General features: G+C 45.0%; 1 protein-coding gene across 4 annotated transcripts in view; it reads right to left on the reverse strand.

Moving 5' to 3' along the window:
• The window catches only part of LOC137522904 (V-set and immunoglobulin domain-containing protein 10-like), a 91369-nt gene extending 87896 nt beyond the window's left edge, over nucleotides 1–3473 (reverse strand). For all 4 annotated transcript variants that reach the window (XM_068243046.1, XM_068243045.1, XM_068243048.1 and 1 more), the window contains exon 1: nucleotides 3375–3473. In XM_068243046.1, coding sequence (XP_068099147.1) covers nucleotides 3375–3426 — 52 coding nt within the window. In that variant the 5' untranslated portion in view covers nucleotides 3427–3473. The remainder of the gene's footprint in view (nucleotides 1–3374) is intronic.
• Between the last annotated feature and the right edge of the window lie 21990 nt (nucleotides 3474–25463).

Consider the following 25463-nt stretch of genomic DNA (forward strand, 5'->3'; position numbering starts at 1 on the left):
TAAGTCAAATTTTGAGAACATTTTAGCATTGGTGATCTGGGAGAATAAATCGTCAATCAGAGGCAACGGGTAACGATTTTTCACAGTGATCTTATTCAAACCCCGGTAGTCTATGCAGGGACGGAGGCCTCCATCTTTTTTTTTTACAAAAAAGAACCCAGCGCCCGCAGGTGACCGGGAGGGGCGAATGAAACCCTTGGCTAAATTTTCTTTGATGTACTCCTGCATTGCCAACTTCTCCGGCCCGGACACGTTATAAAGGTAACCCCTAGGGGGCATACAACCAGATCTTAGTTCAATTGGACAATCAAAGGGACGATGGGGGGGCAATCTGTCTGCTGATTTAGGACAAAAGACATCAGCATAATCTTTATACTGCTCCGGCAAACCTTCCACCTGAATACTGGTGTTACCCATGGTTACCTTTGCCAAACAATGATGAGAGCAGCGGGTAGACCAGCTCATTAGCTGACCAGAGGCCCAATCAATCTGAGGGGCGTGGAGTCGTAACCATGGCAGACCAAGGATAATGGTGGAAGTTGCCATCCGTAACACAAAAAACTGCAGACTCTCCTTATGTAAAACCCCTATGGTGACCCCCAACTCTGGAGTCTGGGACAGAGGGTATTTACTCTGCAGAGGAGAGTCGTCCACCGCAGTAACCAACACCTTATGACTTAATGGAACAATAGGTATTCCCAAGTTTCTAGCAAAATCGTAGTCAATAAAATTAGCGGCCGAGCCAGAGTCGACAAAGGCTTCAGTAGGAACTGTCTGGTCCTTCCATGAAATGGTGCATGGGAGGAGCAGTCGATCGTCTTAAGAGGTAAATTATGCGCGCCTAGGGTGTTACCTCTGACCACTCCTAGGCGGCAGCGTTTCCCGACTTTTTGGGACAGTTCTGCGCTTTATGCCCCTCCTCTGCACAATACATGCAGAGCTGTTCAGCTTTTCTATGACTCTGCTCAACTCGGGACAATTTTGATCGTCCAATCTGCATGGGTTCAGGAGGGGGTGACGTAGGTGGAGGAGAAGCATAGGTAATGTATCTCACACTACTCCTACCCCGACCTTGTCTCTGGTACCGTAGGCGACGGTCCACTCTGATCGCTAGAGAAATGGCTTCATCACTAGTTTTAGGCTCAGGATATCCCAGCATCAGATTAGACACTGCATCTGATAATCCTGACAAGAAACAATCTAACAATGCAAATGAGCCCCATCTAGCTGACACCGCCCACTTCCTGAATTCCGCTGCATAAGTCTCCACTGAATCTTTGCCTTGCCGCAACATCTTGAGCTTCCGCTCAGCGGTCGAGGCAAAGTCCGGATCATCGTAAATTATAGCCATCGCTTTAAAGAATTCCTCCACAGAGGTCAGGGCCCCATCCCCTGGTTGAAGGCCATATGCCCAGGTCTGGGAATCCCCAGTCAACAGTGTTTTAATAAAGATAATTCTCTGTGCGGCAGTACCTGAAGTATTAGGTCTCAACTAAAAGTAAGATAACACTCGATTTTTAAAGTTTCGAAAGTCAGATCTATGACCAGAAAATTTCTCGGGCACCGGCATGCGTAAGTCTGTAACAAGAGGGGATCGCACTGTATTAACAGTCGTCTGAAGGGCTTGTATAGACCCAGACAAGGCATTGATCTGGGTCTGATGACTATCCAGCACGTTGATGCAATTCTCCACCGAGGTGGTGAGTGCAAGCAGACGACTGTCAAGTGTGTCCATATTGTTTTGGTCTGCCGTTCTGTAATGAACGGTGTCGGCACGCAGAGAGAATCTGATTATTGGTGATCTGCAGTATCACCAAGAATGCAGATATATACCCAAATATTGATGATCTGCAGTATCACCAATAATCAGATATATTGCTAACCTCTGAACACCTATAGATATGTGAGCGTATGGTGTAACAGTAACACTTTGAGTGAGAACCACCAGAGGAACTGGAGGTCGGAAGATGAAGGGAATTCACCCCGGACTGTGGGTGAATCCCTATAAGCCCAAAGGCTGCCTAGGAGAGGGGCCTGGGCTAGGTTGCAGGAAGCCCTGATGCTAAATGAACCAACTTGCCCTACTGGATGAGAGATCCTGGCTCTCTTCACCCTAGTGGCGAGCTAAAGTAGTAAAGATACACAGTGCTAGTCTTGGGTGTGAGGAAAGTTGTTACAGCACCCTAGAACTAGCATACATAACATAGCATTGAGACAGTTTCCTAAGCTTGGGTGTGAGGTCCGTAGTCACAACACCCTGGAACTAGTCTATAGCATAACATAGCATTGAGACAGTTTCCTAAGCTTGGGTGTGAGGTCCGTAGTCACAACACCCTGGAACTAGTCTATAGCATAACATAGCATGACAAAGCGAGAGAATCTAGCTCAGTGTGATTTCCCAGGTCCGTCCTGGTTCTAACACACTGTAGGATCTGACTGAGGTCTGTGTGCTAACACATAAGCATTTGCAACGGCAGACAACGTGAGACTAAGGGACGAGTGGTTATATAGTGCAGCGCTGATCAGCGCCGCCCAGTCCCTTCCAGCCAATCCGCATGCATCTTAGGATCAGCTGACCAAGGGAGTCAACTGATCCCTCTCTGTTTCCCATAAAGCTTCTGCCTCTCCGCGCGCGTATTCCTCAGCCTATGTGCACATGAAGGCTGCACTAGATCAGACACATGTTGCCGCGCGTAAACCGCCGGACTAGACGCGGAAACAGCCGCCACGCCGTCAGAGCACGCGGCGGCTATTCCGCTATCCTTTACAGTTAGCCATCAGTAAATAATAAGAATAAGCAAGCTTTCAGCTTTGCAGCCTTCGTCGGGCTTACAGGATTGTAATGGTAAATGGTAATAAATGGTATCATCCTGATTTAAAACTTCTTGCTATTGAAAAAAAGTGTAATCTCTCTCTCTCTTTCTCTCTCTATATATATTCCAATAGATCACTGGGGAATATGAGTGCTCTGATTAAATCTACCAGTTATTTACTTATAACTGTAAATTAATCATTTATTTTATTTATTAATTATTATTATTACTATTATTAAGACTATTTACATATACATTTCCTAATATTAAATCCTTTCAAATCAAAGAAGGCAGCTTTTGTACTATATTATCCTGAAAGGTTCACATTAAGCCAAAAGTAATAGCGATTACTTTAATAATCGGACTACCTGGTCCAGTGTAGCTATGTGATGTTCAGAATGACTGTTATTAATCTGCACAACACACAAGCATACACATCAGTATCATCCACTGTCTGCCTGATGTCACAGAATTTCTCTATTACAACCTGCTGGCTGCTGCACATCCAGCATCACTGCCTGAGTTTCTACTGTCGGTACTTTTAAGTTGTGGATAGCTTACCATTGTTGTGTAGTAACAAAAAGACACAGAACCAAAAGCAAGGGCAATCCATTCCGTCATGTCCAAATCTCCGAACTAGAATACTTCCAGTGTTCTAAAGCAGGCTGTGCATTGTTCAAAGGCTCAAGGAAGTACACTTTATAAATACTCGCATAAGCTGTTACATTACTTCCCCGCATTCCTTTGCATAGTAGTACCTCTGGTGGTGAAGATAGGCACCACATTTAAAGTGACACTGAAGCAAATAAAAAAAGAAACAAAAAATTGATATAATGATAATGAACTGTATGTGTAGTACAGATAATTAATAGAACATAAGTAGCAAAAAAAAAAAGAGTCTCATATTTTCAGTTATGTGGTTTTTTTTAAATCTTTTTTGTCATGTATGTAATTTACAAACCACACTCTGTATTTTAAACAATGAAACAGACCAGAGTTAATGACCCTTTAAACTTCTCTGCAGTAAAACCTTATCTGAAGCTGCCTCTCACTGTTTCGTTGATATATAAGTGCGTCACAAAACAGCACTGTAGTTGGATCAGAGAGTTTAGAAAGGCTTTTTTTTTTTTGCAAAGATAAGAAGTGAAGTTTCCTAACTCTTCCTATACTGGAAACAACATGAGCCTCTTTTCTTTTCTACTAATGTTCTATTTCCAAGCTGCACTACACATACAATTCATTATATCATACGTTTACTTTCACTTCAGCCTGTTTAGTAATAATTTAACTAATAATGATCCTTTCTTTTTAGTTTACCACAACCATTAATATATGTATACACATTTCATATAACAAACATACAAACTGGTGACAGCGCTCATGGATGCATCTGATTGCAAGCCTACAGAGGCAATGCTGAGCCCCTCTGGAACTAAATACACGCCCTGAATGAGGGGTGAACCTATACCTGAATGATTTATCTGCCATGTAAGTATACTAGTGGCCAGCTGCATTCACTGTTTCAAAATCACTTCAAAAAGCTTTAGATTAGAATTAGTACACAATTTGTATCTGCTTTGCAATCAGGGCATGTATTTAGTTCCAGAAGGGCTTTGCATTGCCTCTGTAGGCTTGCAATCAGATGCATCCATGAGCGCTGTCACCAGTTTGTATGTTTGTTTTATGAAATGTGTGTACCATTTGTTTGACTAACTGCACTGGAAATATTGTGTTTTTATCGCTAGTAGAGATGGGCCGAACCTCTGATTTTAGGTTCGCGAACTTCCGCGGAAGGTTCGGTTCGCGTAAAAGTTCGCGACCCGCAATAGACTTCAATGGGGAGGCAAACTTTGATAAATAGGAAAAATTATGCTGGCCACAAAAGTGATGGAAAACATGTTTCAAGGGGTCTAACACCTGGAGGGGGGCATGGCGGAGTGGGATACATGCCAAAAGTCCTGGGGAAAAATCTGGATGTGACGCAAAGCAGCGTTTTAAGGGCAGAAATCACATTGAATGCTAAATTGCAGGCCTAACGTGCTTTAAAACATCTTGCATGTGTATACATCAATCAGGGAGTGTAATTAGAGTACTGCTTCACACTGACACACCAAACTCACTGTGTAACGCACCGCAAATAGCTGTTTGTTGTGTGTTGTGACGGCCGTGCTGGACTACTGCGCAACATGGCGAGATTGCTCTTTCTCACTCAGTGATGTCAGGTAATGTATGACTTCCTTCTCAACTTTCCATGGCACTGTTAAAAAGCTTACGTTTTTTTTTAAATTACATTTTCTACTTGCTGTGTACTTGTTCAGTACCGCTACAATGAGAATCTTATGGAGGCGGGCAAGTCTGACATTGTGACCCCGGGTAAAGGCCGGGGAATGAGGGATGGAATCCGGTGTGGAGCCTGAGCAATGCTACACATCCAAGGAGGGCAGCAGGCAGGCATGCACGCCCGCCCCGAGGTAGTGACCAAAAATAACAATACAGGAGGAGTACTTTCGAGGCCCGACTGTGTATTTGAAATGAATGTACTTTAAATCCTTTAACAAGAACCAGTTATGGCGGGCAAAGATGACACCACATTCCTTTCACGAGAATCATATGGAGGCAGGCAGGTCTGCCATTTGCGACCCCGTGTAATGGCCGGGGAATGAGGGATGGAATCCGGTGTGGAGCCTGAGCAACGGCTATCACTGCACATCCAAGGAGGGCAGCAGGCAAGCATGCAATACAGGACTTTCAGGCCCTAATTGTAATGAATCAACTTTAAATCCTTTAACGGGAATCCGTTATGGAGGGCAAGTCTGCCATTGTCACCGCGGGGAATGAAGGTTGTATTCCGGTCCGAAGTGGGAGCCTGCTGAGACCCATGCTGTAGCTGCCCTGACCGTGCTTTGCAGACCAGGCATCTGTGGTCAGATGGACCCTTGAGCCAGCGGAAGACAAACCAAGTCGAAAGCATTTGCCAAGAATGTTTTACAGAGGGCAATTTTTGTTGGCATCTTTTTAAATTGTTTGAAACTGTAGATGGTTGTATTTTTAAATTGTTTGAAACTTTAGATGGTTGTATTTTTAATTTGTTTGAAAGTGTAGATGGTTGTATTGCGTTCCGGAGTTGGAGCCTGATCAACGGCTACCACCACACATCCAGGCAAGGAGGGCAGCAGGCAGGCAGGCATGCATGCCCGCCCCGAGGTAGTGACCAAAAATAACAATACAGGACTCAGGAGGACCTTTTGAGGCCCTAATTGTAATGAATCAACTTTAAATCCTTTAACGGGAATCCGTTATGGAGGGCAAGTCTGATGGTGCCTTCACTGCGATTCACCAGGTTGGTGTCCGGCGAGAATCCGTTATGGAGGGCAAGTCTGCCATTGTCACCGCGGGGAATGAAGGTTGTATTCCGGTCCGAAGTGGGAGCCTGCTGAGACCCATGCTGTAGCTGCCCTGACCGTGCTTTGCAGACCAGGCATCTGTGGTCAGATGGATCCTTGAGCCAGCGGAAGACAAACCAAGCCGAAAGCATTTGCCAAGAATGTTTTACGGAGGGCAATTTTTGTTGGCATTTTTTAAAATTGTTTGAAAATGTAGATGGTTGTATTTTTAAATTGTTTGAAACTTTAGATAGTTGTATTTTTAAATTGTTTGAAACTGTATCCATTCAAGTGCAAGTTATGCACTGACTGCCAGGTATAATGTGCAGTCACAGATGCAGTGAAAGGTATGCAGTGACTGCAAACAGCTGTTTGTGTAGTGACAGCCGTGCTGGACTGGTGCGCACCATGACGAGAGTGCAGGTGATGGTGGCTTTTCAGCCCATATGCTCGCCCGGCTGATGTAGCTGAATGACAGAACAGTGACTGTCCAGCTGATCAAATTTGGTCTGACCACAATGAAGCAACAATCTTATTATATGTGGTGTGCCACCCCCACCCGAGACACTCATATAGCCGGCGGTCATTGCTTCATTGTGATACGCAAGCCCCTTCACCGCGGCAAGGTAATGATCACAAAGGGGAATGAGCACATGTACATGCCTTTTGTTTTTTGTTGCAGCCGCCTGCAGTTCAGCCATAAAAATTAGGCAGGCATGTGCATGCCCAAGAAAAATTAGTATAGTGGCCGCTGCTAGCAGCGGCCTTAAAAATTCTGGAATCCGCCTAGAGTCCTGGACCCTGGTGGTGGTGGCAGAGAAGGAAGTCAAACGGCCTGCAGGCAGAGATGCTGTGTGTGGGGACTGACTTAGTCTTCGGTCATGCAATAGCCCTCAGGGATCCATGCCTCGTTCATTTTGATAAAGGTCAGGTACTGAACACTGTCATGACTTAGGCGACTTCTCTTCTCAGTGACAATGCCTCCAGCTGCACTGAAGGTCCTTTCTGACAGGACGCTTGCGGCAGGGCAAGAGAGAAGTTGTATGGCAAATTGGGACAGCTCTGGCCACAGGTCAAGCATGCGCGACTAGTAGAGCAAGGGTTCATCCTCGCTGCTCGCAGTCGCAGTGTGTACATCCACACTTAAGGCCAGGTAGTCGGCTACCTGCCGGTCCAGGCGTTGGTGGAGGGTGGATCCCGAAGGGCTACTGCGAGGCGTTGGACTAAAGAATGTCCGCATGTCCGACATCACCCAGAGATCGCTGGAGCGGCCTGTCCTTGCCTGCGTGGACTGGTGAGGAGGAGGAGGAACACTGCCAGTGGTACCTTTATTGCGTTGTACTGTCACATCACCCTTAAATGCATTGTAAAGCATCATTGACAGCTTGTTCTGCAAGTGCTGCATCCTTTCCGCCTTGTGTGGAGTTGGTAACAGGTCTGTCACTTTGTGCCTGTACCGAGGGTCTAGTAGCGTGGCCACCCAGTACAGGTCATTCCCCTTGAGTTTTTTGATACAGGGGTCCCTCAACAGGCTGGACAACATGAAAGAGGACATCTGCACAAAGACGGATCCACACGTACTCTCCATCTCCTTTTGCTCTTCCACAGTGACGTCACGCAACTCCTCTTCCTCCCCCCAGCCACGAACAATACCACGGGAACGTGGAGCAGCAGAGGCCCCCTGTGACGGCTGCTGCGGTTGTTCTTCTGCCACTGCTGCCTCTTCCTCCTTCACAGAAACACCTTCCTCATAATCATCCGAGTCTGACTCCTCTCCTTCCCCACACGACTCCTCTTCTTCCTCCTCCTCCCCCCCTCTGTGGTGCCGCAGGTGTTGAAGAAACCTGTGGTTCGGCTGAAAATTGGTCCCACGCCTGCTCCTGCCATAGCTGTTCCTTTTCCCGCTCCTCCACAGGTTCATCCACCACTCTACGCACGGCACGCTCCAGGAAGTAAGCGTAGGGGATCAAGTCGCTGATGGTGCCTTCAGCGCGCCTCACCAGGTTGGTCACCTCCTCAAACGGCCGCATGGTCCTGCATGCATTTCGCATCAGTGTCCAGCTGTTGGGCCACAACATCCCCATCTTCCCAGATTGTGTCCTTCTACTGTAGTTGTACAGGTACTGGGTGACGGCTTTCTCCTGGTCTAGCAGGCGAGAGAACATGAGCAGGGTGGAATTCCAGCGAGTCGGGCTATCGCATATCAATCGTCTCACCGGCAAGCTGTTTTTCCGCTGAATGTCCGCAAGCCGTGCCCTGGCCGTATAAGACCGCCTGAAATGCCCACACAACTTCCTGGTCTGCTTCAGGACGTCCTCTAAGCCTGGGTACTTTGAGACAAATCTTTGCACGACCAGATTCAGCACATGTGCCATGCAGGGTACATGTGTCAGCTTTCCCAAATTCAAAGCGGAAAGGAGATTGATGCCGTTGTCACACACCACGTTGCCGATCTCCAGCTGGTGCGGGGTCAGCCATTGCTCCACCTGTTTGTTAAGAGCAGCCAGGAGAGCTGCTCCAGTGTGACTCTCCGCAAGACATGTCTAAAATTGCGTGACACCGTCGTACCTGGCATGCTGCGTAGGCTCTGGGGAGATGGGGCTGTGTAGCTGGAGAGGAAGAGGAGATGGCAGCACCGCTAGAGTTCAACTGACACTTAGCTGAGGAGGAGGAGGTTGACAGCGAAGAGGATGTAGCTGGAGGAGAAGGAGAGGAGGTGGCAGGAGGCCTGCCTGCAAGCCGTGGAGGTGTGACAAGTCGGTCCGCTGCGCAGCCACGTACTCCCTGCTTGCTGCCATCGATCACCAGGTTGACCCAATGGGCTGTGTACGTAATGTAGCGGCCCTGCCCGTGCTTGGCAGACCAGGCATCCGTGGTCAGGTGGACCTTTGACCCAACGCTCTTTGCAATAGATGACACCACTTGCCTTTGAACTGCACGGTACAGTTTGGGTATGGCCTTTCGTGAAAAATAAGTGCGGCCTGGTATCTTCCACTGCGGTGTCCCAATGGCCACAAATTTACGGAAAGCCTCTGACTCCACCAGCTTGTATGGTAATAGCTAGCGAGCTAATAGTTCCGCCACACCAGCTGTCAGACGCCGGGCAAGAGGGTGACTGGCCGAAATTGGCTTCTTCCGCTCAAAGACTTCCTTCACGGACACCTGGCTACTGCTGTGGGCAGAGGAGCAGGAACCGCTCAAGGGCAGAGGCGGTGTGAAGGAGGGTGGCTGTGAAGGTTCAAGGGAGAAAGCGGCTGAAGATGCTGCACCTGAAGGAGGAAGAGGAGAAGAAGGGTGGCTTGTCTTTTGAGGGGTGCTGCTTTTCCTCAGGTGTTCTTCCCATAGCTGTTTGTGCCTTTTCTCCAGGTGCCTTCGTAAGGCACTTGTCCCTACATGAGTGTTGGCCTTTCCACGGCTCAATTTTTGGAGGCAGAGAGAACAGATGGCTTTGCTCCTATCTGAGGCACACACCGTAAAATATTTCCAAACCGCAGAGCCCCCCTGGGGTGATGGCACTACGGTGGCATCAACAGCGGACCTTGAAGGGCATGTTGGCTGGCTGGCCATAGCTGGCGATACATGGCGCCGGACACTGCCCCCAGCTGTTTCTGAGGACGAGCTCCCTCTGCTTCTATCATGGAGTCGTCTCCTCCTACTCCTCTCTGGCTCCCCCTCTGAACTGTCCCCCTGGTCATCTTCTCTATTGGGAACATACGTGACATCCGTATAATCGTCATCATAATCCTCCTGCCCAGCTTCGCTTTCCTCAGACACCTCCTCAACTGCACCAACTTCAGGTGGATCATCATGCCCCTCCTCACACATTACGTCCATACTATCGCCACCTAACTCAGACGTATGAGGTGGTGTACTTGCGCCTTCTTCTTGTTGTTGCAGTAGTGGCTGTGAATCAGTGATTTCACCACCACCACCACCACCAAATAACTCCTGCAAAGTGTCAAATGCAGCGGATGTGGCGCTTGTTGTAGCGCTGGTGGCTGCGGGAGATGAGGTGTTCTGTGTTAAATACTCAAGCACGTCCTCAAAATTTTGGGAAGTGATGGCACGTGCCTTCTTCTGAGCACTGTACTTTGGGCAAGGTCCGCACGAAATCACAGCAACACCACCTCGCACAGACCTGCCAGTGCCAGGTGGCCTTCCTCTGGGTCTGCCTCTACCTCTTCCTCTACCTGGTTTGTCCATTTTGTCCATCTTGGGGGGAAGCTAGGTATATGCAGTGAGGTGAGTTCACTCAACCCAAAGGTAGTTATATATGCAGTGAGGTGAGTTCACTGAACACAAAAGGTAGCTATATGCAGTGAGGTGAATTTACTGAACACAAAAGGTAGCTATATGCAGTGAGGTGAATTCACTGAATACAAAAGGTAGCTATATGCAGTCAGCTGAGTTCACTCAACCCAAAGGTAGTTATATATGCAGTGAGGTGTGTTCACTGAACACAAAAGGTAGCTATGTGCAGTGAGGTGAGTTCACTCAACCCAAAGGTAGTTATATATGCAGTGAGGTAAGTTCACTGAACACAAAAGGTAGCTATGTGCAGTGAGGTGAGTTCACTCAACCTAAAGGTAGTTATATATGCAGTGAGGTGAGTTCACTGAACACAAAAGGTAGCTATATGCAGTCAGCTGAGTTCACTCAACCCAAAGGTAGTTATATATGCAGTGAGGTGAGTTCACTGAACACAAAAGGTAGCTATGTGCAGTGAGGTGAGTTCACTCAACCCAAAGGTAGTTATGTGCAGTGAGGTGAGTTCACTCTACAGAAAAGGTAGATATGCAGTGAGGTGAGTTCACTCAACACAAAAGGTAGTTATGTGCAGCGAGGTGGGTTCACTCAACACAAACGTAGGTGTATGCAGTGATAAACACAACAGGTACTAGTAGTAGGTAAATGCAGTACTGGGTAGGTAGTACAATGTGCAGCTCCCTGCCACACACACAGGTGTCACTGAATGTGCTGCTGAATGCTGGTGGGCTGCTGGCAGGGGTACACACACATTATGAATTAGCAATGCTGTCTAAGCAACACAAGTGTATCACACACACAGGTAGTAGTCAGTGAATGTGCTGCTGCTGCTGCTGCTGGCAGTGCCAGTGGGACACACAGTATGAATTAGCAATGCTGTCTAAAAAACACAAGTGTCTCACACACACAGGTAGTCACTGAATGTGCTGCTGCTGGCAGTGCCAGTGGGACACACAGTATGAATTAGCAATGCTGTCTAAAAAACACAAGTGTCTCACACACACAGGTAGTAGTCACTGAATGTGCTGCTGCTGCTGGCAGTGCCAGTGGGACACACAGTATGAATTAGCAATGCTGTCTAAACAATACAAGTGTATCACACACACAGGTAGTAGTCACTGAATGTGCTGCTGCTGCTGGCAGTGGGACACACACAGTATGAATTAGCAATGCTGTCTAAACAACACAAGTGTCAGTTTCAAACACAGAAAAAAAAATTGATCACAGCAGGATGAGCTCTGAAAATAGCTTTTCTGGGGCGCTATTATAGCAATAAGATTCAGCTAAGCAAGCTAAGAAGGCAAGAGCCTGACTAATCTGTCCCTAGGAGAACAAGTCTGCAGCAGCTGTCCCTATTCTGTCTCTAGCAGGCACATGAGTGAGGCTGATGGCCACCGGAGCCTGCCTTATATAAGGGGGGGTGGGGCTCCAGGGCTTAGTATAGCCAGATTGGCTACAATGCGCCTGCTGACTGTGATGCAGGGGGTCAAAGTTAACCCTCATAGAGCATTATGGGGTGAATCGAACTTCCGGGAAACCACCCGAAGTTCGCCTGGAACCGTTCGCCGGCGAACCGTTCGGCCCACCTCTAATCGCTAGATTAGCGTCAGGTCTTCCCCAAGGGGATACGTGGGGAAGTCTATTAGGTTATAATTTGTGCACATATTATCACTGAAGCTAACACCCCCCTTTGCCTGTAGTGAAAGCTAGGTGTGTATTTTAGTCCAGTAGTTATTGGAGCTCTGCACATCATGGCAGATAAATCACTCAGGTATAGGTTCACCCCTCACTGAAGCTATGTCCCCCCGTTTGTGTCTGCAATGAGTGTTGGTGTGTACTTTAGTCCAGTAGTTATTGGAGCTCTGCACATCTATGAAAAAAAAATCATTCAGGTATGAGTTTTGAAAGCGCTGCCATTCCTCCTGCTGTATGCATTAATATATGTAACTACCCAATATATCAAGTCCCCCCTATTTACTACCATGACATCCATGAACAAAATACTGTTTACAGGGTTTGTGTTATATCGTTGACACACAGATAGTGCCAGAACCGGGACATTTTTATAATTGCATTTCACGGAAACACAGTAAAACGAAAAACAAAACTTGTATTAAAAATTATATTCCAAAAGCTAGGCTGCATATTGTCAGTGGTGGCCACATTCGTACAGCTTTCTACTCCCTGACACTGCTGCCATGTTTAATAATCTATCTCCTTCTCACTGGGATGGTTGATATTTTACAGGAGAAGGGGGTGTGCATGTAAAAAAGTAGCCTGGAAAAAAGGAAAGCTCATAGTGCCGCTAGTAGAATATTGGCAAACTTACCGAAATTCAACTATTTAATTCCAGTAGTAAAATATCAGTAATTTTTACCAATATTTTACTATGACCTATCCTAACCCTACTCTCACACAGAACCCTCTCACCAATGCCTAAACTAAAGCCCCCTTGTAATGATCTGCTCTGCTGTCTGCACAGGCAGACAGCTTTTTGACCATTTTTTAGGTCTGAGTGCTGCAGGTCTCTGGAAAAGAGACCTGTCTTCACTCTGTGAGTTTCAGAGCTGCTGTTCTGGTGAGGAATTTGCATCCACTTGTCATGCAAATTGCTTAGCTGCTTCCTTTGATGGCTTGCAGTATAAATACCTTTTCCTCCCAGAATTCCCTGCTGGTCATGATGGTTTGTTCCTGCTAACTTACCTGGAGTCTCAGCCCTCTGCTCATTGTAGGCTATTATTGCTAGCTTAGAGTAGTTACCCGTTGGGAGTGCTCCTTGCATTCCTATTTAGTACAGTCAGGTTGGGTTATATTTGTACTGCCTGTTCTGTCTTATCTTGGCCTTGCGATTGCACTGTCGCCAGCGGTTGGCAGTAGTGAATCTTTTGTCTTACCGTTGCGATTATTCTGTTGCCAGCGGCGGCTGACAGAAAATCGATCTGTCTGTTTGGATCGCACTCTCCCTAGCGTTAGAGGCGGTGGATCTCTCTGTATTCTGTCTTGGAGTTTAACCTCAGCTGCGGTTGGTGCTGGTTACTCCTTCTGTCTGTTTGTCTTGTTGTGTGGATCGCACTCGCTCTTGCGGAAGAGTAGTGGATCCTTCCTCACTCGTTCCTGTTGTCTGTCTATCTGTCGGTCTGTAGTAAACGCTTGCTGTTGCCTGAGGTAAGGCAACCGATTAGCAAGCGTTTCTGTTATTTGTTTGTTTGTGTTTCTGGGTTCATTTGTTAGTTAGGGTTGGCGTGTTTTGTCTCTGTTGCGCTTCTCGTGCGGAGACCGCGCAATTAACGTGTTTTGTCACTGTTGTGCTTCTCGTGCGGCGACCGCATTTAGCAAGTGCGTTTGTTATTTTCCTTGGCGTTCTGGTTGTTATTGTTTGCTGTGCATTGCTTCCCCTCGTACAATTCCTATCTGACATCTGTGGCAGTGCAGAGGGTTTATTCCTCTGCACTCCACAGCTCCATCTGCTGGTGGGAATTTCCCTCTACTGGTGCGTTGCACCAAAGCTGGGTTCTGTTATTCAGACGCTTGTGGAGGATTTCCGCAGTGTCAGCGCACAGCTTGTGCGCTGACCTCGGAGATAATTCCCCAATCGTTACACCCCTGGTGCCTAACCTTAAGCCCCCCTGCATGGAGCCTAAGCTTAACCCCCCTGGTGCCTAATATGAACCCTTCCCCCAGTGGTGCCTAACCTTAACCCTCAGTGCCTAATCTTAAACCTTTTCCCCGGTGGTGCCTAACCTTAAAGAGACTGTGTAACAAACATTTCATCCTTTTTTCTACTATCCTACAAGTTCCTAAACCTATTCTAATGTGCTCTGGCTTACTGCAGCACTTTCTACGATCCCCGTCTCTGTAATAAAACAACTTATCTTTCCCCTGTCGGATTTGTCGCCCTGTGTCTGGAAGGTTGCCAACTCTTCAGTGTTGTTGATCTGTTATGCACGCCCCCCCCCCCCTCCAGGCCCCCTCTATGCACACTCCCGTGTGTGTTATTTAGATTAGGCAGCCTCTCTGCTCTCTTGTCAGTGAGAGAAGAGAGCTGCCTATTACAAGCTGGATAAATCGTCCTCTATTAGGCTGTGAAAGGAGCTGGCTGGGCTGTCACATACTGAGGAATTACAGCCACATGCAGAGCTGTATGCAGGAAGAAAAAATCAACCTGTCACCCTTCAGTGGATGAGAGCTGCAGGGGGAAAGAAACATATGATCTCTTGAGATTCAAAAGGAAAGCTGTATACAGCCTGCTTGTGTATGGATGTATTTTCTATGTGTGGACATACTGTACATCAACCTACTTCTGTTTTGGTGGCCATTTTGTTTGTCTATAAACAAACTGTTTTTGACTACTTTTAATGCGGCGGGGAGCGGCAAAATTGTGACAGAAGGGAATAGGAGATATCCCATAACGCACTGGTATGTTTACTTTTGTGCGATTTTAACAATACAGATTCTCTTTAACCCCTAAGGTTGTCTTTTACAGGAGTCTGTTACTGGGGGTTCTGTCTGTAATTGCGGGTCATGCTGTTACTGAGGTAGTACATAGTAATGTTACTGACTGTCCCTCAAAGAAGCTCACTATATGTCATGGTGTGCTCTGTGTTACTTAGAGTGCTGTCTGTTACAGAGGTCTCTCATGGAGGGTGCTGTCTGTTATTGGCAGTGCTATCTGGCACTAGGGTCTGTCACTGGGGGGACATCTCATACTGGAGCTCTATTCCAGTCAGCAATCCTTCACTGGGGTTCTTTTATGTGACTTAAACTTAACAGCCTATAACATGTGGCACCATTAGATTGGTCTTGAAGAGTTCATTGAAATCAAGCTTTCAATCCTGCAATTTATAAGATGGCTTTTATTAAACCCTTGTATCCAGGAATAGTTTGTATGCACTGTCTGTTTATTTATATTCACCCTACATTTGATTTGGTCCTATGTTTTAGAATTCTAAAAATATTGACCAGTAATAGTTATATAAATTGATTTTTAGAGGAGTAAAATCATAACAACTCAAGTAGCAAGGTAGAAGTCAATAAAATGTTTTATTTATACACTATTGTAAATAATCAACATAGCAAAAAAGAGATAAAACTTTGGCAAACACCCTCATATATACATTGTACAATGGCTGCACATGGATTTATTCCAAACATTAACCAGTAATTTGTGTTAGTGTAAACTTTCAAACAATACACAGTTATAAAGGTTTGATAACAATGTTATGAGGCAAGACACTTAGCCCTCCAGAAATCTTAATTATGTACAGGTGTATTGACAGATACATTCAGTCACAGCTGTTAGATGACTGAACATGTTTCGTGAATAATGTTCTCTTCATCAGGAATATATTGGTACTATCAAGCATATAGTAAGTCGGCTATCTGGTAATTAAATCTTAAACATGCAAACAAATCTACAATAAAATGGCTGAAAGGAAAATAATCAAGATGTTGCAAATATAGCTTGGTCAAAGTCCAGACCTCAGCCTGATCGACAGCTGTACATGAACAAATGCCCACAACCCTCAATGAACTACAGTGGTGTGAAAAACTATTTGCCCCCTTCCTGATTTCTTATTCTTTTGCATGTTTGTCACACTTAAATGTTTCTGCTCATCAAAAACCGTTAACTATTAGTCAAAGATAACATAATTGAACACAAAATGCAGTTTTAAATGATGGTTTTTATTATTTAGTGAGAAAAAAACCTCAAAACCTACATGGCCCTGTGTGAAAAAGAAATTGCCCCCTGAACCTAATAATGGTTGGGCCACCCTTAGCAGCAATAACTGCAATCAAGCGTTTGCGATAACTTGCAACGAGTCTTTTACAGCGCTCTGGAGGACTTTTGGCCCACTCACCTTTGCAGAATTGTTGTAATTCAGCTTTATTTGAGGGTTTTCTAGCATGAACCGCCTTTTTAAAGAGACTCCGTAACAAAAATTGCATCCTGTTTTTTATCATCCTACAAGTTCCAAAAGCTATTCTAATGTGTTCTGGCTTACTGCAGCACGTTCTACTATCACCATCTCTGTAATAAATCAACTTGTCTCTCTCTTGTCAGACTTGTCAGCCTTGTCAGCCTGTGTCTGGAAGGCTGCCAAGTTCTTCAGTGTTGTGGTTCTGTGATGCATCTCCCCCCTCCAGGCCCCTCTCTGCACACTGCCTGTGTATTATTTAGATTAGGGCAGCTTCTCTCTTCTCTCTTATCTTTTACAAGCTGAATAAATCCTGCTCTGAGCTGGCTGGGCTTTCACATACTGAGGAATTACATACAGGCAGAGCTGTCTGCACTCTGCAGGAAGAAACAGCCTGACACTTCAGTGGAAGATAGCTGCAGGGGGAAAGAAACACACAAATGATCTCTTGAGATTTAAAAGGAAGGGTGTATACAGCCTGCTTGTGTATGAATGTATTTTCTATGTGTGGACATACTGTACATCAACCTACTTCCTGTTTTGGTGGCCTGTTTGTTTGTTTATAAACAAACTTTTTAAAACTGTTTTTAAACCACTTTTAATGCGGCGAGGAGCGGCGAAATTGTGACAGAGGGTAATAGGAGATGTCCCCTAACGCACTGGTATGTTTACTTTTGTGCGATTTTAACAGTACAGATTCTCTTTAAGGTCATGCCACAACATCTCAATAGGATTCAGGTCAGGACTTTGACTAGGCCACTGCAAAGTCTTCATTTTGTTTTTCTTCAGCCATTCAGAGGTGGATTTGCTGGTGTGTTTTGGGTCATTGTCCTGCTGCAGCACCCAAGATCGCTTCAGCTTGAGTTGACAAACAGATGGCCGGACATTCTCCTTCAGGATTTTTTGGTAGACAGTAGAATTCATGGTTCCATCTATCACAGCAAGCCTTCCAGGTCCTGAAGCAAAACAACCCCGGACCATCACACTACCACCACAATATTTTACTGTTGGTATGATGTTCTTTTGCTGAAATGCTGTGTTTCTTCTATGCCAGATGTAACGGGACAGGCACCTTCCAATAAGTTCAACTTTTGTCTCGTCGGTCCACAAGGTCTTTTCCCAAAAGTCTTGGCAATCATTGAAATGTTTTTTAGCAAAATTGAGACGAGCCTTTGTTCTTTTTGCTTAAAAGTGGTTTGCGCCTTGGATATCTGCCATGCAGACTGTTTTTGCCCAGTCTCTTTCTTATGGTGGAGTCGTGAACACTGACCTTAATTGAGGCAAGTGAGGCCTGCAGTTCTTTAGATGTTGTCCTGGGGTCTTTTGTGGCCTCTCGGATGAGTTTTCTCTGCACTCTTGGGGTAATTTTGGTTGGCCAGCCACTCCTGGGAAGGTTCATCACTGTTCCATGTTTTTGCCATTTGTGGATAATGGCTCTCACTGTGGTTCGCTGGAGTCCCAAAGCTTTAGAAATGGCTTTATAACCTTTACCAGACTGATAGATCTCAATTATAGTACTTTTGTTCTCATTTCTTCCTGAATTTCTTTGGATCTTGGCATGATGTCTAGCTTTTGAGGTGCTTTTGGTCTACTTCTCTGTGTCAGATAGCTCCCATTTAAGTGATTTCTTGATTGAAACAGGTGTGGCAGTAATCAGGCCTGGGGGTGACTAGAGATGAGTGTAATGACCTAATTACGATTTCGCGAAATTTCGCGTAATTAGTGTAATTACGATTATGGCCGTAAGTACATAATCGTAATGAAGAAGGATTTCGCGAAATTTCGCGTAAGCGTAATTTTCGCGTAATTTTCGCATTACAGTCGTATCATGCCATAATTTCGCATTAAACGCTACCGTAATTTCGCGTTAAACCGTAACGCTCCGTATAATATAAAAAAGCCGCCGACTTTAAGGGTTAATAGCAAAGCCCCCTTAAATGCTAAGAGCCTCAAATTTGGAGAATATATTAAGGAGATCAGGAGGAATAAGAGGAAAACATTTTTTTTCAAAAAGACCTTATAGTTTTTGAGAAAATCAATGTTAAAGTTTCAAAGGAAAAATGTAAACATTTAAAAACCCGCTGACTTTAACGGTTAATAGCAAAGCCTGCTTAAAGTTTAGGAACACCAAATTCCCAGGGTATATTAAGGGGATCAGTGGAAATAAGAGGAAACAAATTTTTTTTCAAAAAGACCTTATAGTTTTTGAGAAAATCGATTTTTAAGTTTCAAGGGCGAAAATGTCTTTTAAATGCGGAAAATGTCCGTTTTTTTTGCACAGGTAACAATAGTGTATTATTTTCATAGATTCCCCCAAGTGGGAAGAGTTTTACTTACTTCGTTCTGAGTGTGGGAAATATAAAAAAAAAACGACGTGGGGTCCCCCCTCCCAGACCTCTTTAACCCCTTGTCCCCCATGCAGGCTGGGATAGCCAGAATGCGGAGCACCGGCCGCGTGGGGCTCCGCACCCTGACTATACCAGCCCGCATGGTCCATGGATTGGGGGGTATCGGAAGGGGAGGGGCAGCCAAGCTTTCCCCTCCCCCTCCGAGCCCTTGTCCAATCCAAGGACAAGGGGCTCTTCTCCACCTCCGATGGGCGGTGGAGGTGGAGGCCGCGATTTCCTGGGGGGGAGGTTCATGGTGGAATCTGGGAGTCCCCTTTAAAAAGGGGTCCCCCAGATGCCCACCCCCCCTCCCAGGAGAAATGAGTATAGAGGTACTTGTACCCCTTACCCATTTCCTTTAAGAGTTAAAGTAAATAAACACACAGACACTTAGAAAAAGTATTTTAATTGAACAAAAAACATAACCACGAAAAAAGTCCTTTAATATTCTTAATTAACTATTAATACTTACCTGTCCCTTTAAATAAATGATCCCTCGCAATATCCTCGGAAATGTTCTATCAGTTACAATGTAACAAAGTTATTACAATGTAACAACTTTGTTACATTGTAACTACGCCGCACCCGACGTCACTCACCGCCGCCGCCGCGTCTGTGCTGCAGGACCCGACAGAGCTCTGAGCTATAGCTCAGAGCTCTCTAAGCATCTTTGTATTTGGGCTCCGAGGAGCCCCATTGGTCCTTAGCAGACCAATGGGGTTCCTTTAAATCAGAAGGAACCCCATTGGTCTGCTAAGGACCAATGGGGCTCCTTGGAGCCCAAATACAAAGATGCTTAGAGAGCTCTGAGCTATAGCTCAGAGCTCTGTCGGGTCCTGCAGCACAGACGCGGCGGCGGCGGTGAGTGACGTCGGGTGCGGCGTAGTTACAATGTAACAAAGTTGTTACATTGTAATAACTTTGTTACATTGTAACTGATAGAACATTTCCGAGGATATTGCGAGGGATCATTTATTTAAAGGGACAGGTAAGTATTAATGGTTAATTAAGAATATTAAAGGACTTTTTTCGTGGTTATGTTTTTTGTTCAATTAAAATACTTTTTCTAAGTGTTTGTGTGTTTATTTACTTTTAACTCTTAAAGGAAATGGGTAAGGGGTACAAGTACCTCTATACTCATTTCTCCTGGGAGGGGGGGTGGGCATCTGGGGGATCCCTTTTTAAAGGGGACTCCCAGATTCCACCATGAACCTCCCCCCCAGGAAATCGCGGCCTCCACCTCCACCGCCCATCGGAGGTGGAGAAGAGCCCCTTGTCCTTGGATTGGACAAGGGCTCGGAGGGGGAGGGGAAAGCTTGGCTGCCCCTCCCCTTCCGAGACCCCCCAATCCATGGACCATGTGGGCTGGTATAGTCAGGGTGCGGAGCCCCACGCGGCCGGTGCTCCGCATTCTGGCTATCCCAGCCTGCATGGGGGACAAGGGGTTAAAGAGGTCTGGGAGGGGGGACCCCACGTCGTTTTTTTTTTATATTTCCCACACTCAGAACGAAGTAAGTAAAACTCTTCCCACTTGGGGGAATCTATGAAAATAATACACTATTGTTACCTGTGCAAAAAAAACTGACATTTTCTGCATTTAAAAGACATTTTCGCCCTTGAAACTTAAAAATCGATTTTCTCAAAAACTATAAGGTCTTTTTGAAAAAAAAAAATTTCCTCTTATTCCCACTGATCCCCTTAATATACCCTGGGAATTTGGTGTTTCTAAACTTTAAGCAGGCTTTGCTATTAACCGTTAAAGTCGGCGGGTTTTTAAATGTTTACATTTTTCCTTTGAAACTTTAACATCGATTTTCTCAAAAACTATAAGGTCTTTTTGAAAAAAAAAATTTCCTCTTATTCCTCCTGATCTCCTTAATATATTCTCCAAATTTGAGGCTCTTAGCATTTAAGGGGGCTTTGCTATTAACCCTTAAAGTCGGCGGCTTTTTTATATTATACGGAGCGTTACGGTTTAACGCGAAATTACGGTAGCGTTTAATGCAAAATTACGGCATGAACGAAACGCGAAATTACGCGTTGAAAATTACGCTTACGGTATTTTCAATTACGATTTTAATGGCAATTACGCTACCGTAATTTCGCATCGTAATCGCAACAAGGGAGGCAATCACTTTTTCACACAGGGCCATGTAGATTTGGAGTTTTTTTTCTCACTAAATAATAAAAACCATCATTTAAAACTGCATTTTGTGTTCAATTATGTTATCTTTGACTAATAGTTAACGTTTTTTGATGAGCAGAAACATTTAAGTGTGACAAACATGCAAAAGAATAAGAAATCAGGAAGGGGGCAAATAGTTTTTCACACCGCTGTAAGTATTGTTGTAAAGAAGGGCAGAGATGGGTCATCCGCAAGCCAATTCCAGCCAGTTGCCTGGGGCTTGTAGAGATTCTAGGGGCCTGGTGGACACCAGCCCCCATTGAATCTTGCTAAAGAATGCTAGGCGACCATCAGCAGTGGACAAAAACTGCTATCTTGCCTAACACCCCATTTAATCTTAACCACTTGAGGACTGCAGGGCTAAACCCCCCCTAGTGACCAGACCATTTTTAGTAAAAAAGGCCACTGCAGCTTAAAAGGCCAAGCTGCAGGGCCGCACACCATAGCACACAAGTGATTTCCCCCCCCCCCCTTTTTTCTCCCCACCAACAGAGCTCTCTGTTGGTGGGGTCTGATCGCTTCCCCCATGTTTATTTTTTTTAAATAAATATTTTTGTTTGTGTTTAAAAAAAAAAGACCTGTTCCTTTAAAATCCTTCCCTCCCCCCCTCCCTCCCCCCAGCCAGCCAATCATAGGCTTCACCCTATGAGAGCCGATCGCTCTCTTGTCCCCCAGGGGGACAGCCGTGTCACACGGCTGTCCCCAGTGCACCGCTGCTGCTGATCACAGCACTGCACCATATAAATAGACGGCGTGATCGCCGTCTAACAGTCTCCCGAGCGGCAATAGCCGCTCAGAGACTGAAGGCGGGGCGGAGCTCCGCCCCCAAGCATGAGATGTGCGCGCAGCGTGCGCACGATCTCCTGCAAATGTAAGCCCCAGGACTTTATGCCAATTGGCGTTAGGCGGTCCTGGGGCTGCCGCCGCGGCCACGCCCATCGGCGTGACGCGGTCGGCAACAGGTTAATCCATTTCTGAAGAGGTGTGGGCCAGAATTCCTCTACAGTCATGTGAGATGTTATTGCTGCTAAAGGTGGTTTGATAAGTTATGTATTTGCTTTTTCAAACATTTCTTCTCCATTTTGACTTCATTTTTGTTAGATACTGTATTCACTGTTGTTTTACACTTAAAGTCAGGTTTAAATAGAACCTGTACTGAGTAAAAATATTTAAAATAAACACATGAGGTAACTTCAAATGAACATTACATAGTTACCTTGCCCTCAGTTCCTCTCAGAAGCTCACCATTTCTTTCTGACAATAATCCCTTCCAGTTCTGACAATATTTTGTCAGATCTGAAATATATCAGTTGCTGTCAGTAAACTATCAGTTGCTGTCAGTTATAGCCGAGAGGAAAACTGATGTACCAGGTAATGTCCATGTTTCCCTATGGCTCAAGTGGGCGATGTTACAGTTTAACTGTGTGCTGACCAGAAAGCTGTTATGGGTAATGGCCATTTTCAAAATGGAGGACGGAAAATTCCCTTGATCACAGTGAACAAACAGGACGCGGGAGAGGAGAAAGACACTGAGGAGTAGACTACATGGAAGGTAAGTATAACTAGTGTATGCTTATTTTGACCTTTAATTTTCAGTTCAGGTTTTCTTTAAATCATTTTAGAAAATGATAAGTTCTAGATGATTAGGTCTTTTAGTCAACCACATTCATTTTTAAAGTTAATTTAGCTTGGTCCTTTTTTTAGAAAAAAACAAAAAGTTTAATTTCCTTCACATTCAGTAGATGGCAGGATACTTCCATAGCTAAACAAAAATTGCAAGCTCTCCAACTCCTGCATCTATTTAAAGAGAATCTGTATTGTTAAAATCGCACAAAAGTAAACATACCAGTGCGTTAGGGGACATCTCCTATTACCCTCTGTCACAATTTCGCTGCTCCCCGCCGCATTAAAAGTGGTTAAAAACAGTTTTTAAAAGTTTGTTTATAAACAAACAAAATGGCCACCAAAACAGGAAGTAGGTTGATGTACAGCATGTCCACACATAGAAAATACATCCATACACAAGCAGGCTGTATACACCCTTCCTTTTGTATCTCAAGAGATCATTGTGTGTTTCTTTCCCCCTTCTGCTCTCATGCACTGAAGTTTCAGGCTGCTCTTTTCTTCTAGCAAACAGCTTTGCCCTTGTCTGTAATCCTCAGTATGTGAAAGCCCAGCCAGCTCAGAGGACGATTTATCCAGCTTGTAAAAGATAAGAGAGAAGAGAGAATCTGCCATAATCTAAATAACACACCGGCAGTGTGCAGAGAGGGGCCTGGAGGGGGGAGATTCATCACAGAACCACAACACTGAAGAACTTGGCTGCCTTCCAGACACAGGCTGACAAGTCTGACAAGAGAGAGATAAGTTAATTTATTACAGAGATGGTGATAGTAGAAAGTGCTGCAGTAAGCCAAAACACATTAGAATAGCTTTTGGAACTTGTAGGATAATAAAAAAACAGGATGCAATTTTTGTTACGGGGTCTCTTTAAGCCTGAATACCACATTTTGTTAATGCAAATCATAGAACTGGCTGGTGGATCTGACTCAAATAAATAAATAAAGTAGACCTATTTGAGGATGCAGACATAAAGATGTTCATTTCACATGACTGGAATGACATATACTATATGACTGGGACAAGATAGGGATTCTTCAGAATTCTCCACTTTGTAGTTAGCAGATTGTTAGGCTTGGTCTACACTGTAACTGTTAGTGCTACTGGGGACCAGCGCCACAATACTGAACCCCTGAGATTAGCATTCTGCTGCAGATCCCCATTGCACTGAAATGAGCCTATCAGAAACCTTCCTTCTCAGGGATGATTTTCTTTGGTCCACTGAGTGGTGGACCAGTAAGACTCTTCCCTGGGGAGGGAGGATTTCTATTGGCTTGTTTACAGGGAATCCTAGCAATATGCTTCTACCGGGTCTCCTAACCGTATTGCGGTGCTGGTCCATGGTGGCAGTAGAAATGGCAACCCAAACGGCTGCAACAACATGGTAAAATGGTACATAGGTTTTAATTACACTCATTGGCATGCTGTAAAGCAGCTGGAAAAATGGTACCGGTCCAGACTTTGCGTTCCACTTCTGCACTGCTGTTTTGATCCGCTTTAGGTGCGAAGTGTAAATGGATCCAATGCTTAACATAGGATTGGTTTCCATATCCATTCTCAATTTCTCACTATGCTGAATCTAACATACAGTGGACTCGATTCATAAAGCGGTGCTAACCCAGTTAGAGACTTTAGGGGCCTGATTCACAAAGCAGTGCTAACAGTTAGCACCCTGGTGAAAAGCCCTTTATCACGCCTAAACTCAGTTTAGGCATGATAAGTTTAGGTGTGATAAGTTTAGGTGTGATAAGTTTAGGCATGATAAGTTTAGGTGTGATAAGTTTAGGCATGATAAGTTTAAGCACCAACTGCGTTAGCACTGCAATGCACAGCTGATCAAAAGTTTTGCGCTAGCAAAGTCTGGTGCACTTCGTATAGAGTTTAATGGCGCTGTTTTGCGTGCGGAACTTTGCACACTATCTACACTTATCTAAACTTAGCATGCCTAAACTTATCGCACCTAAACTTATCACACCTAAACTTATCACGCCTAAACTGGCTTTTCACCAGCGTGGTGCAATGGTTGTCACGCCTAAAGTCTCTAACTGGGTTAGCACCGCTTTGTGAATCGAGCCCTAGGTGTGAAAACCATTGCACCACGCTGGTGAAAAGCCAGTTTAGGCGTGATAAGTTTAGACATGATAAGTTTAGATAAGTTTAGATCGCATGCAAAGTCCCGCACACAAAGCAGCGCCATTAAACTCTATGCGAAGTGCACCAGACTTTGCTAGCGCAAAACTTTTGATCAGCTGTGCACTGCGGTGCTAACCCAGTTGGTGCTATAGTTATCACGCCTAAACTTATCACACCTAAACTTATCACACCTAAACTTATCACACCTAAACATATCACACCTAAACTTATCACACCTAAACTTATCACACCTAAACTTATCACACCTAAACTTATCATGCCTAAACTGAGTTTAGGCATGATAAAGGGCTTTTCACCAGCGTGCTAACTGTTAGCACCGCTTTGTGAATCAGGCCCCTAAACTTATCACGCCTAAACTGAGTTTAGGTGTGATAAAGGGCTTTTCACCAGCGTGCTAACTGTTAGCACTGCTTTGTGAATCATGTGAATCAAGCCAATGTCTGTTTCTGTTGTGTAGTGTGGACCAAGCCTTAGTGTATATGGTCCATTGGAATCCCTCTAACATCAGTTTGATATCCCAGCCAAGCAGTGAAACAGCAAACTAGTAACACTATTATGCTAAACAGATGATGAAATCACAACAAGCTGAATGTAAACAGATTACAAAGTCAATTTTCACCAGCCCAAAAGTTGATGAGGAACCTTCCAGTTTTCACACAGTCCTAAAACAACAATTTTTCTTCTCCTTCTTTCACCAAAAGCAGTCCTAAAATAGATATGGATTAACCAAAACATGTTTA

The sequence above is a fragment of the Hyperolius riggenbachi genome, chromosome 6 (genome assembly GCF_040937935.1).
Source record: "Hyperolius riggenbachi isolate aHypRig1 chromosome 6, aHypRig1.pri, whole genome shotgun sequence".
In the NCBI taxonomy this organism is placed as follows: Eukaryota; Metazoa; Chordata; class Amphibia; order Anura; family Hyperoliidae; genus Hyperolius; species Hyperolius riggenbachi.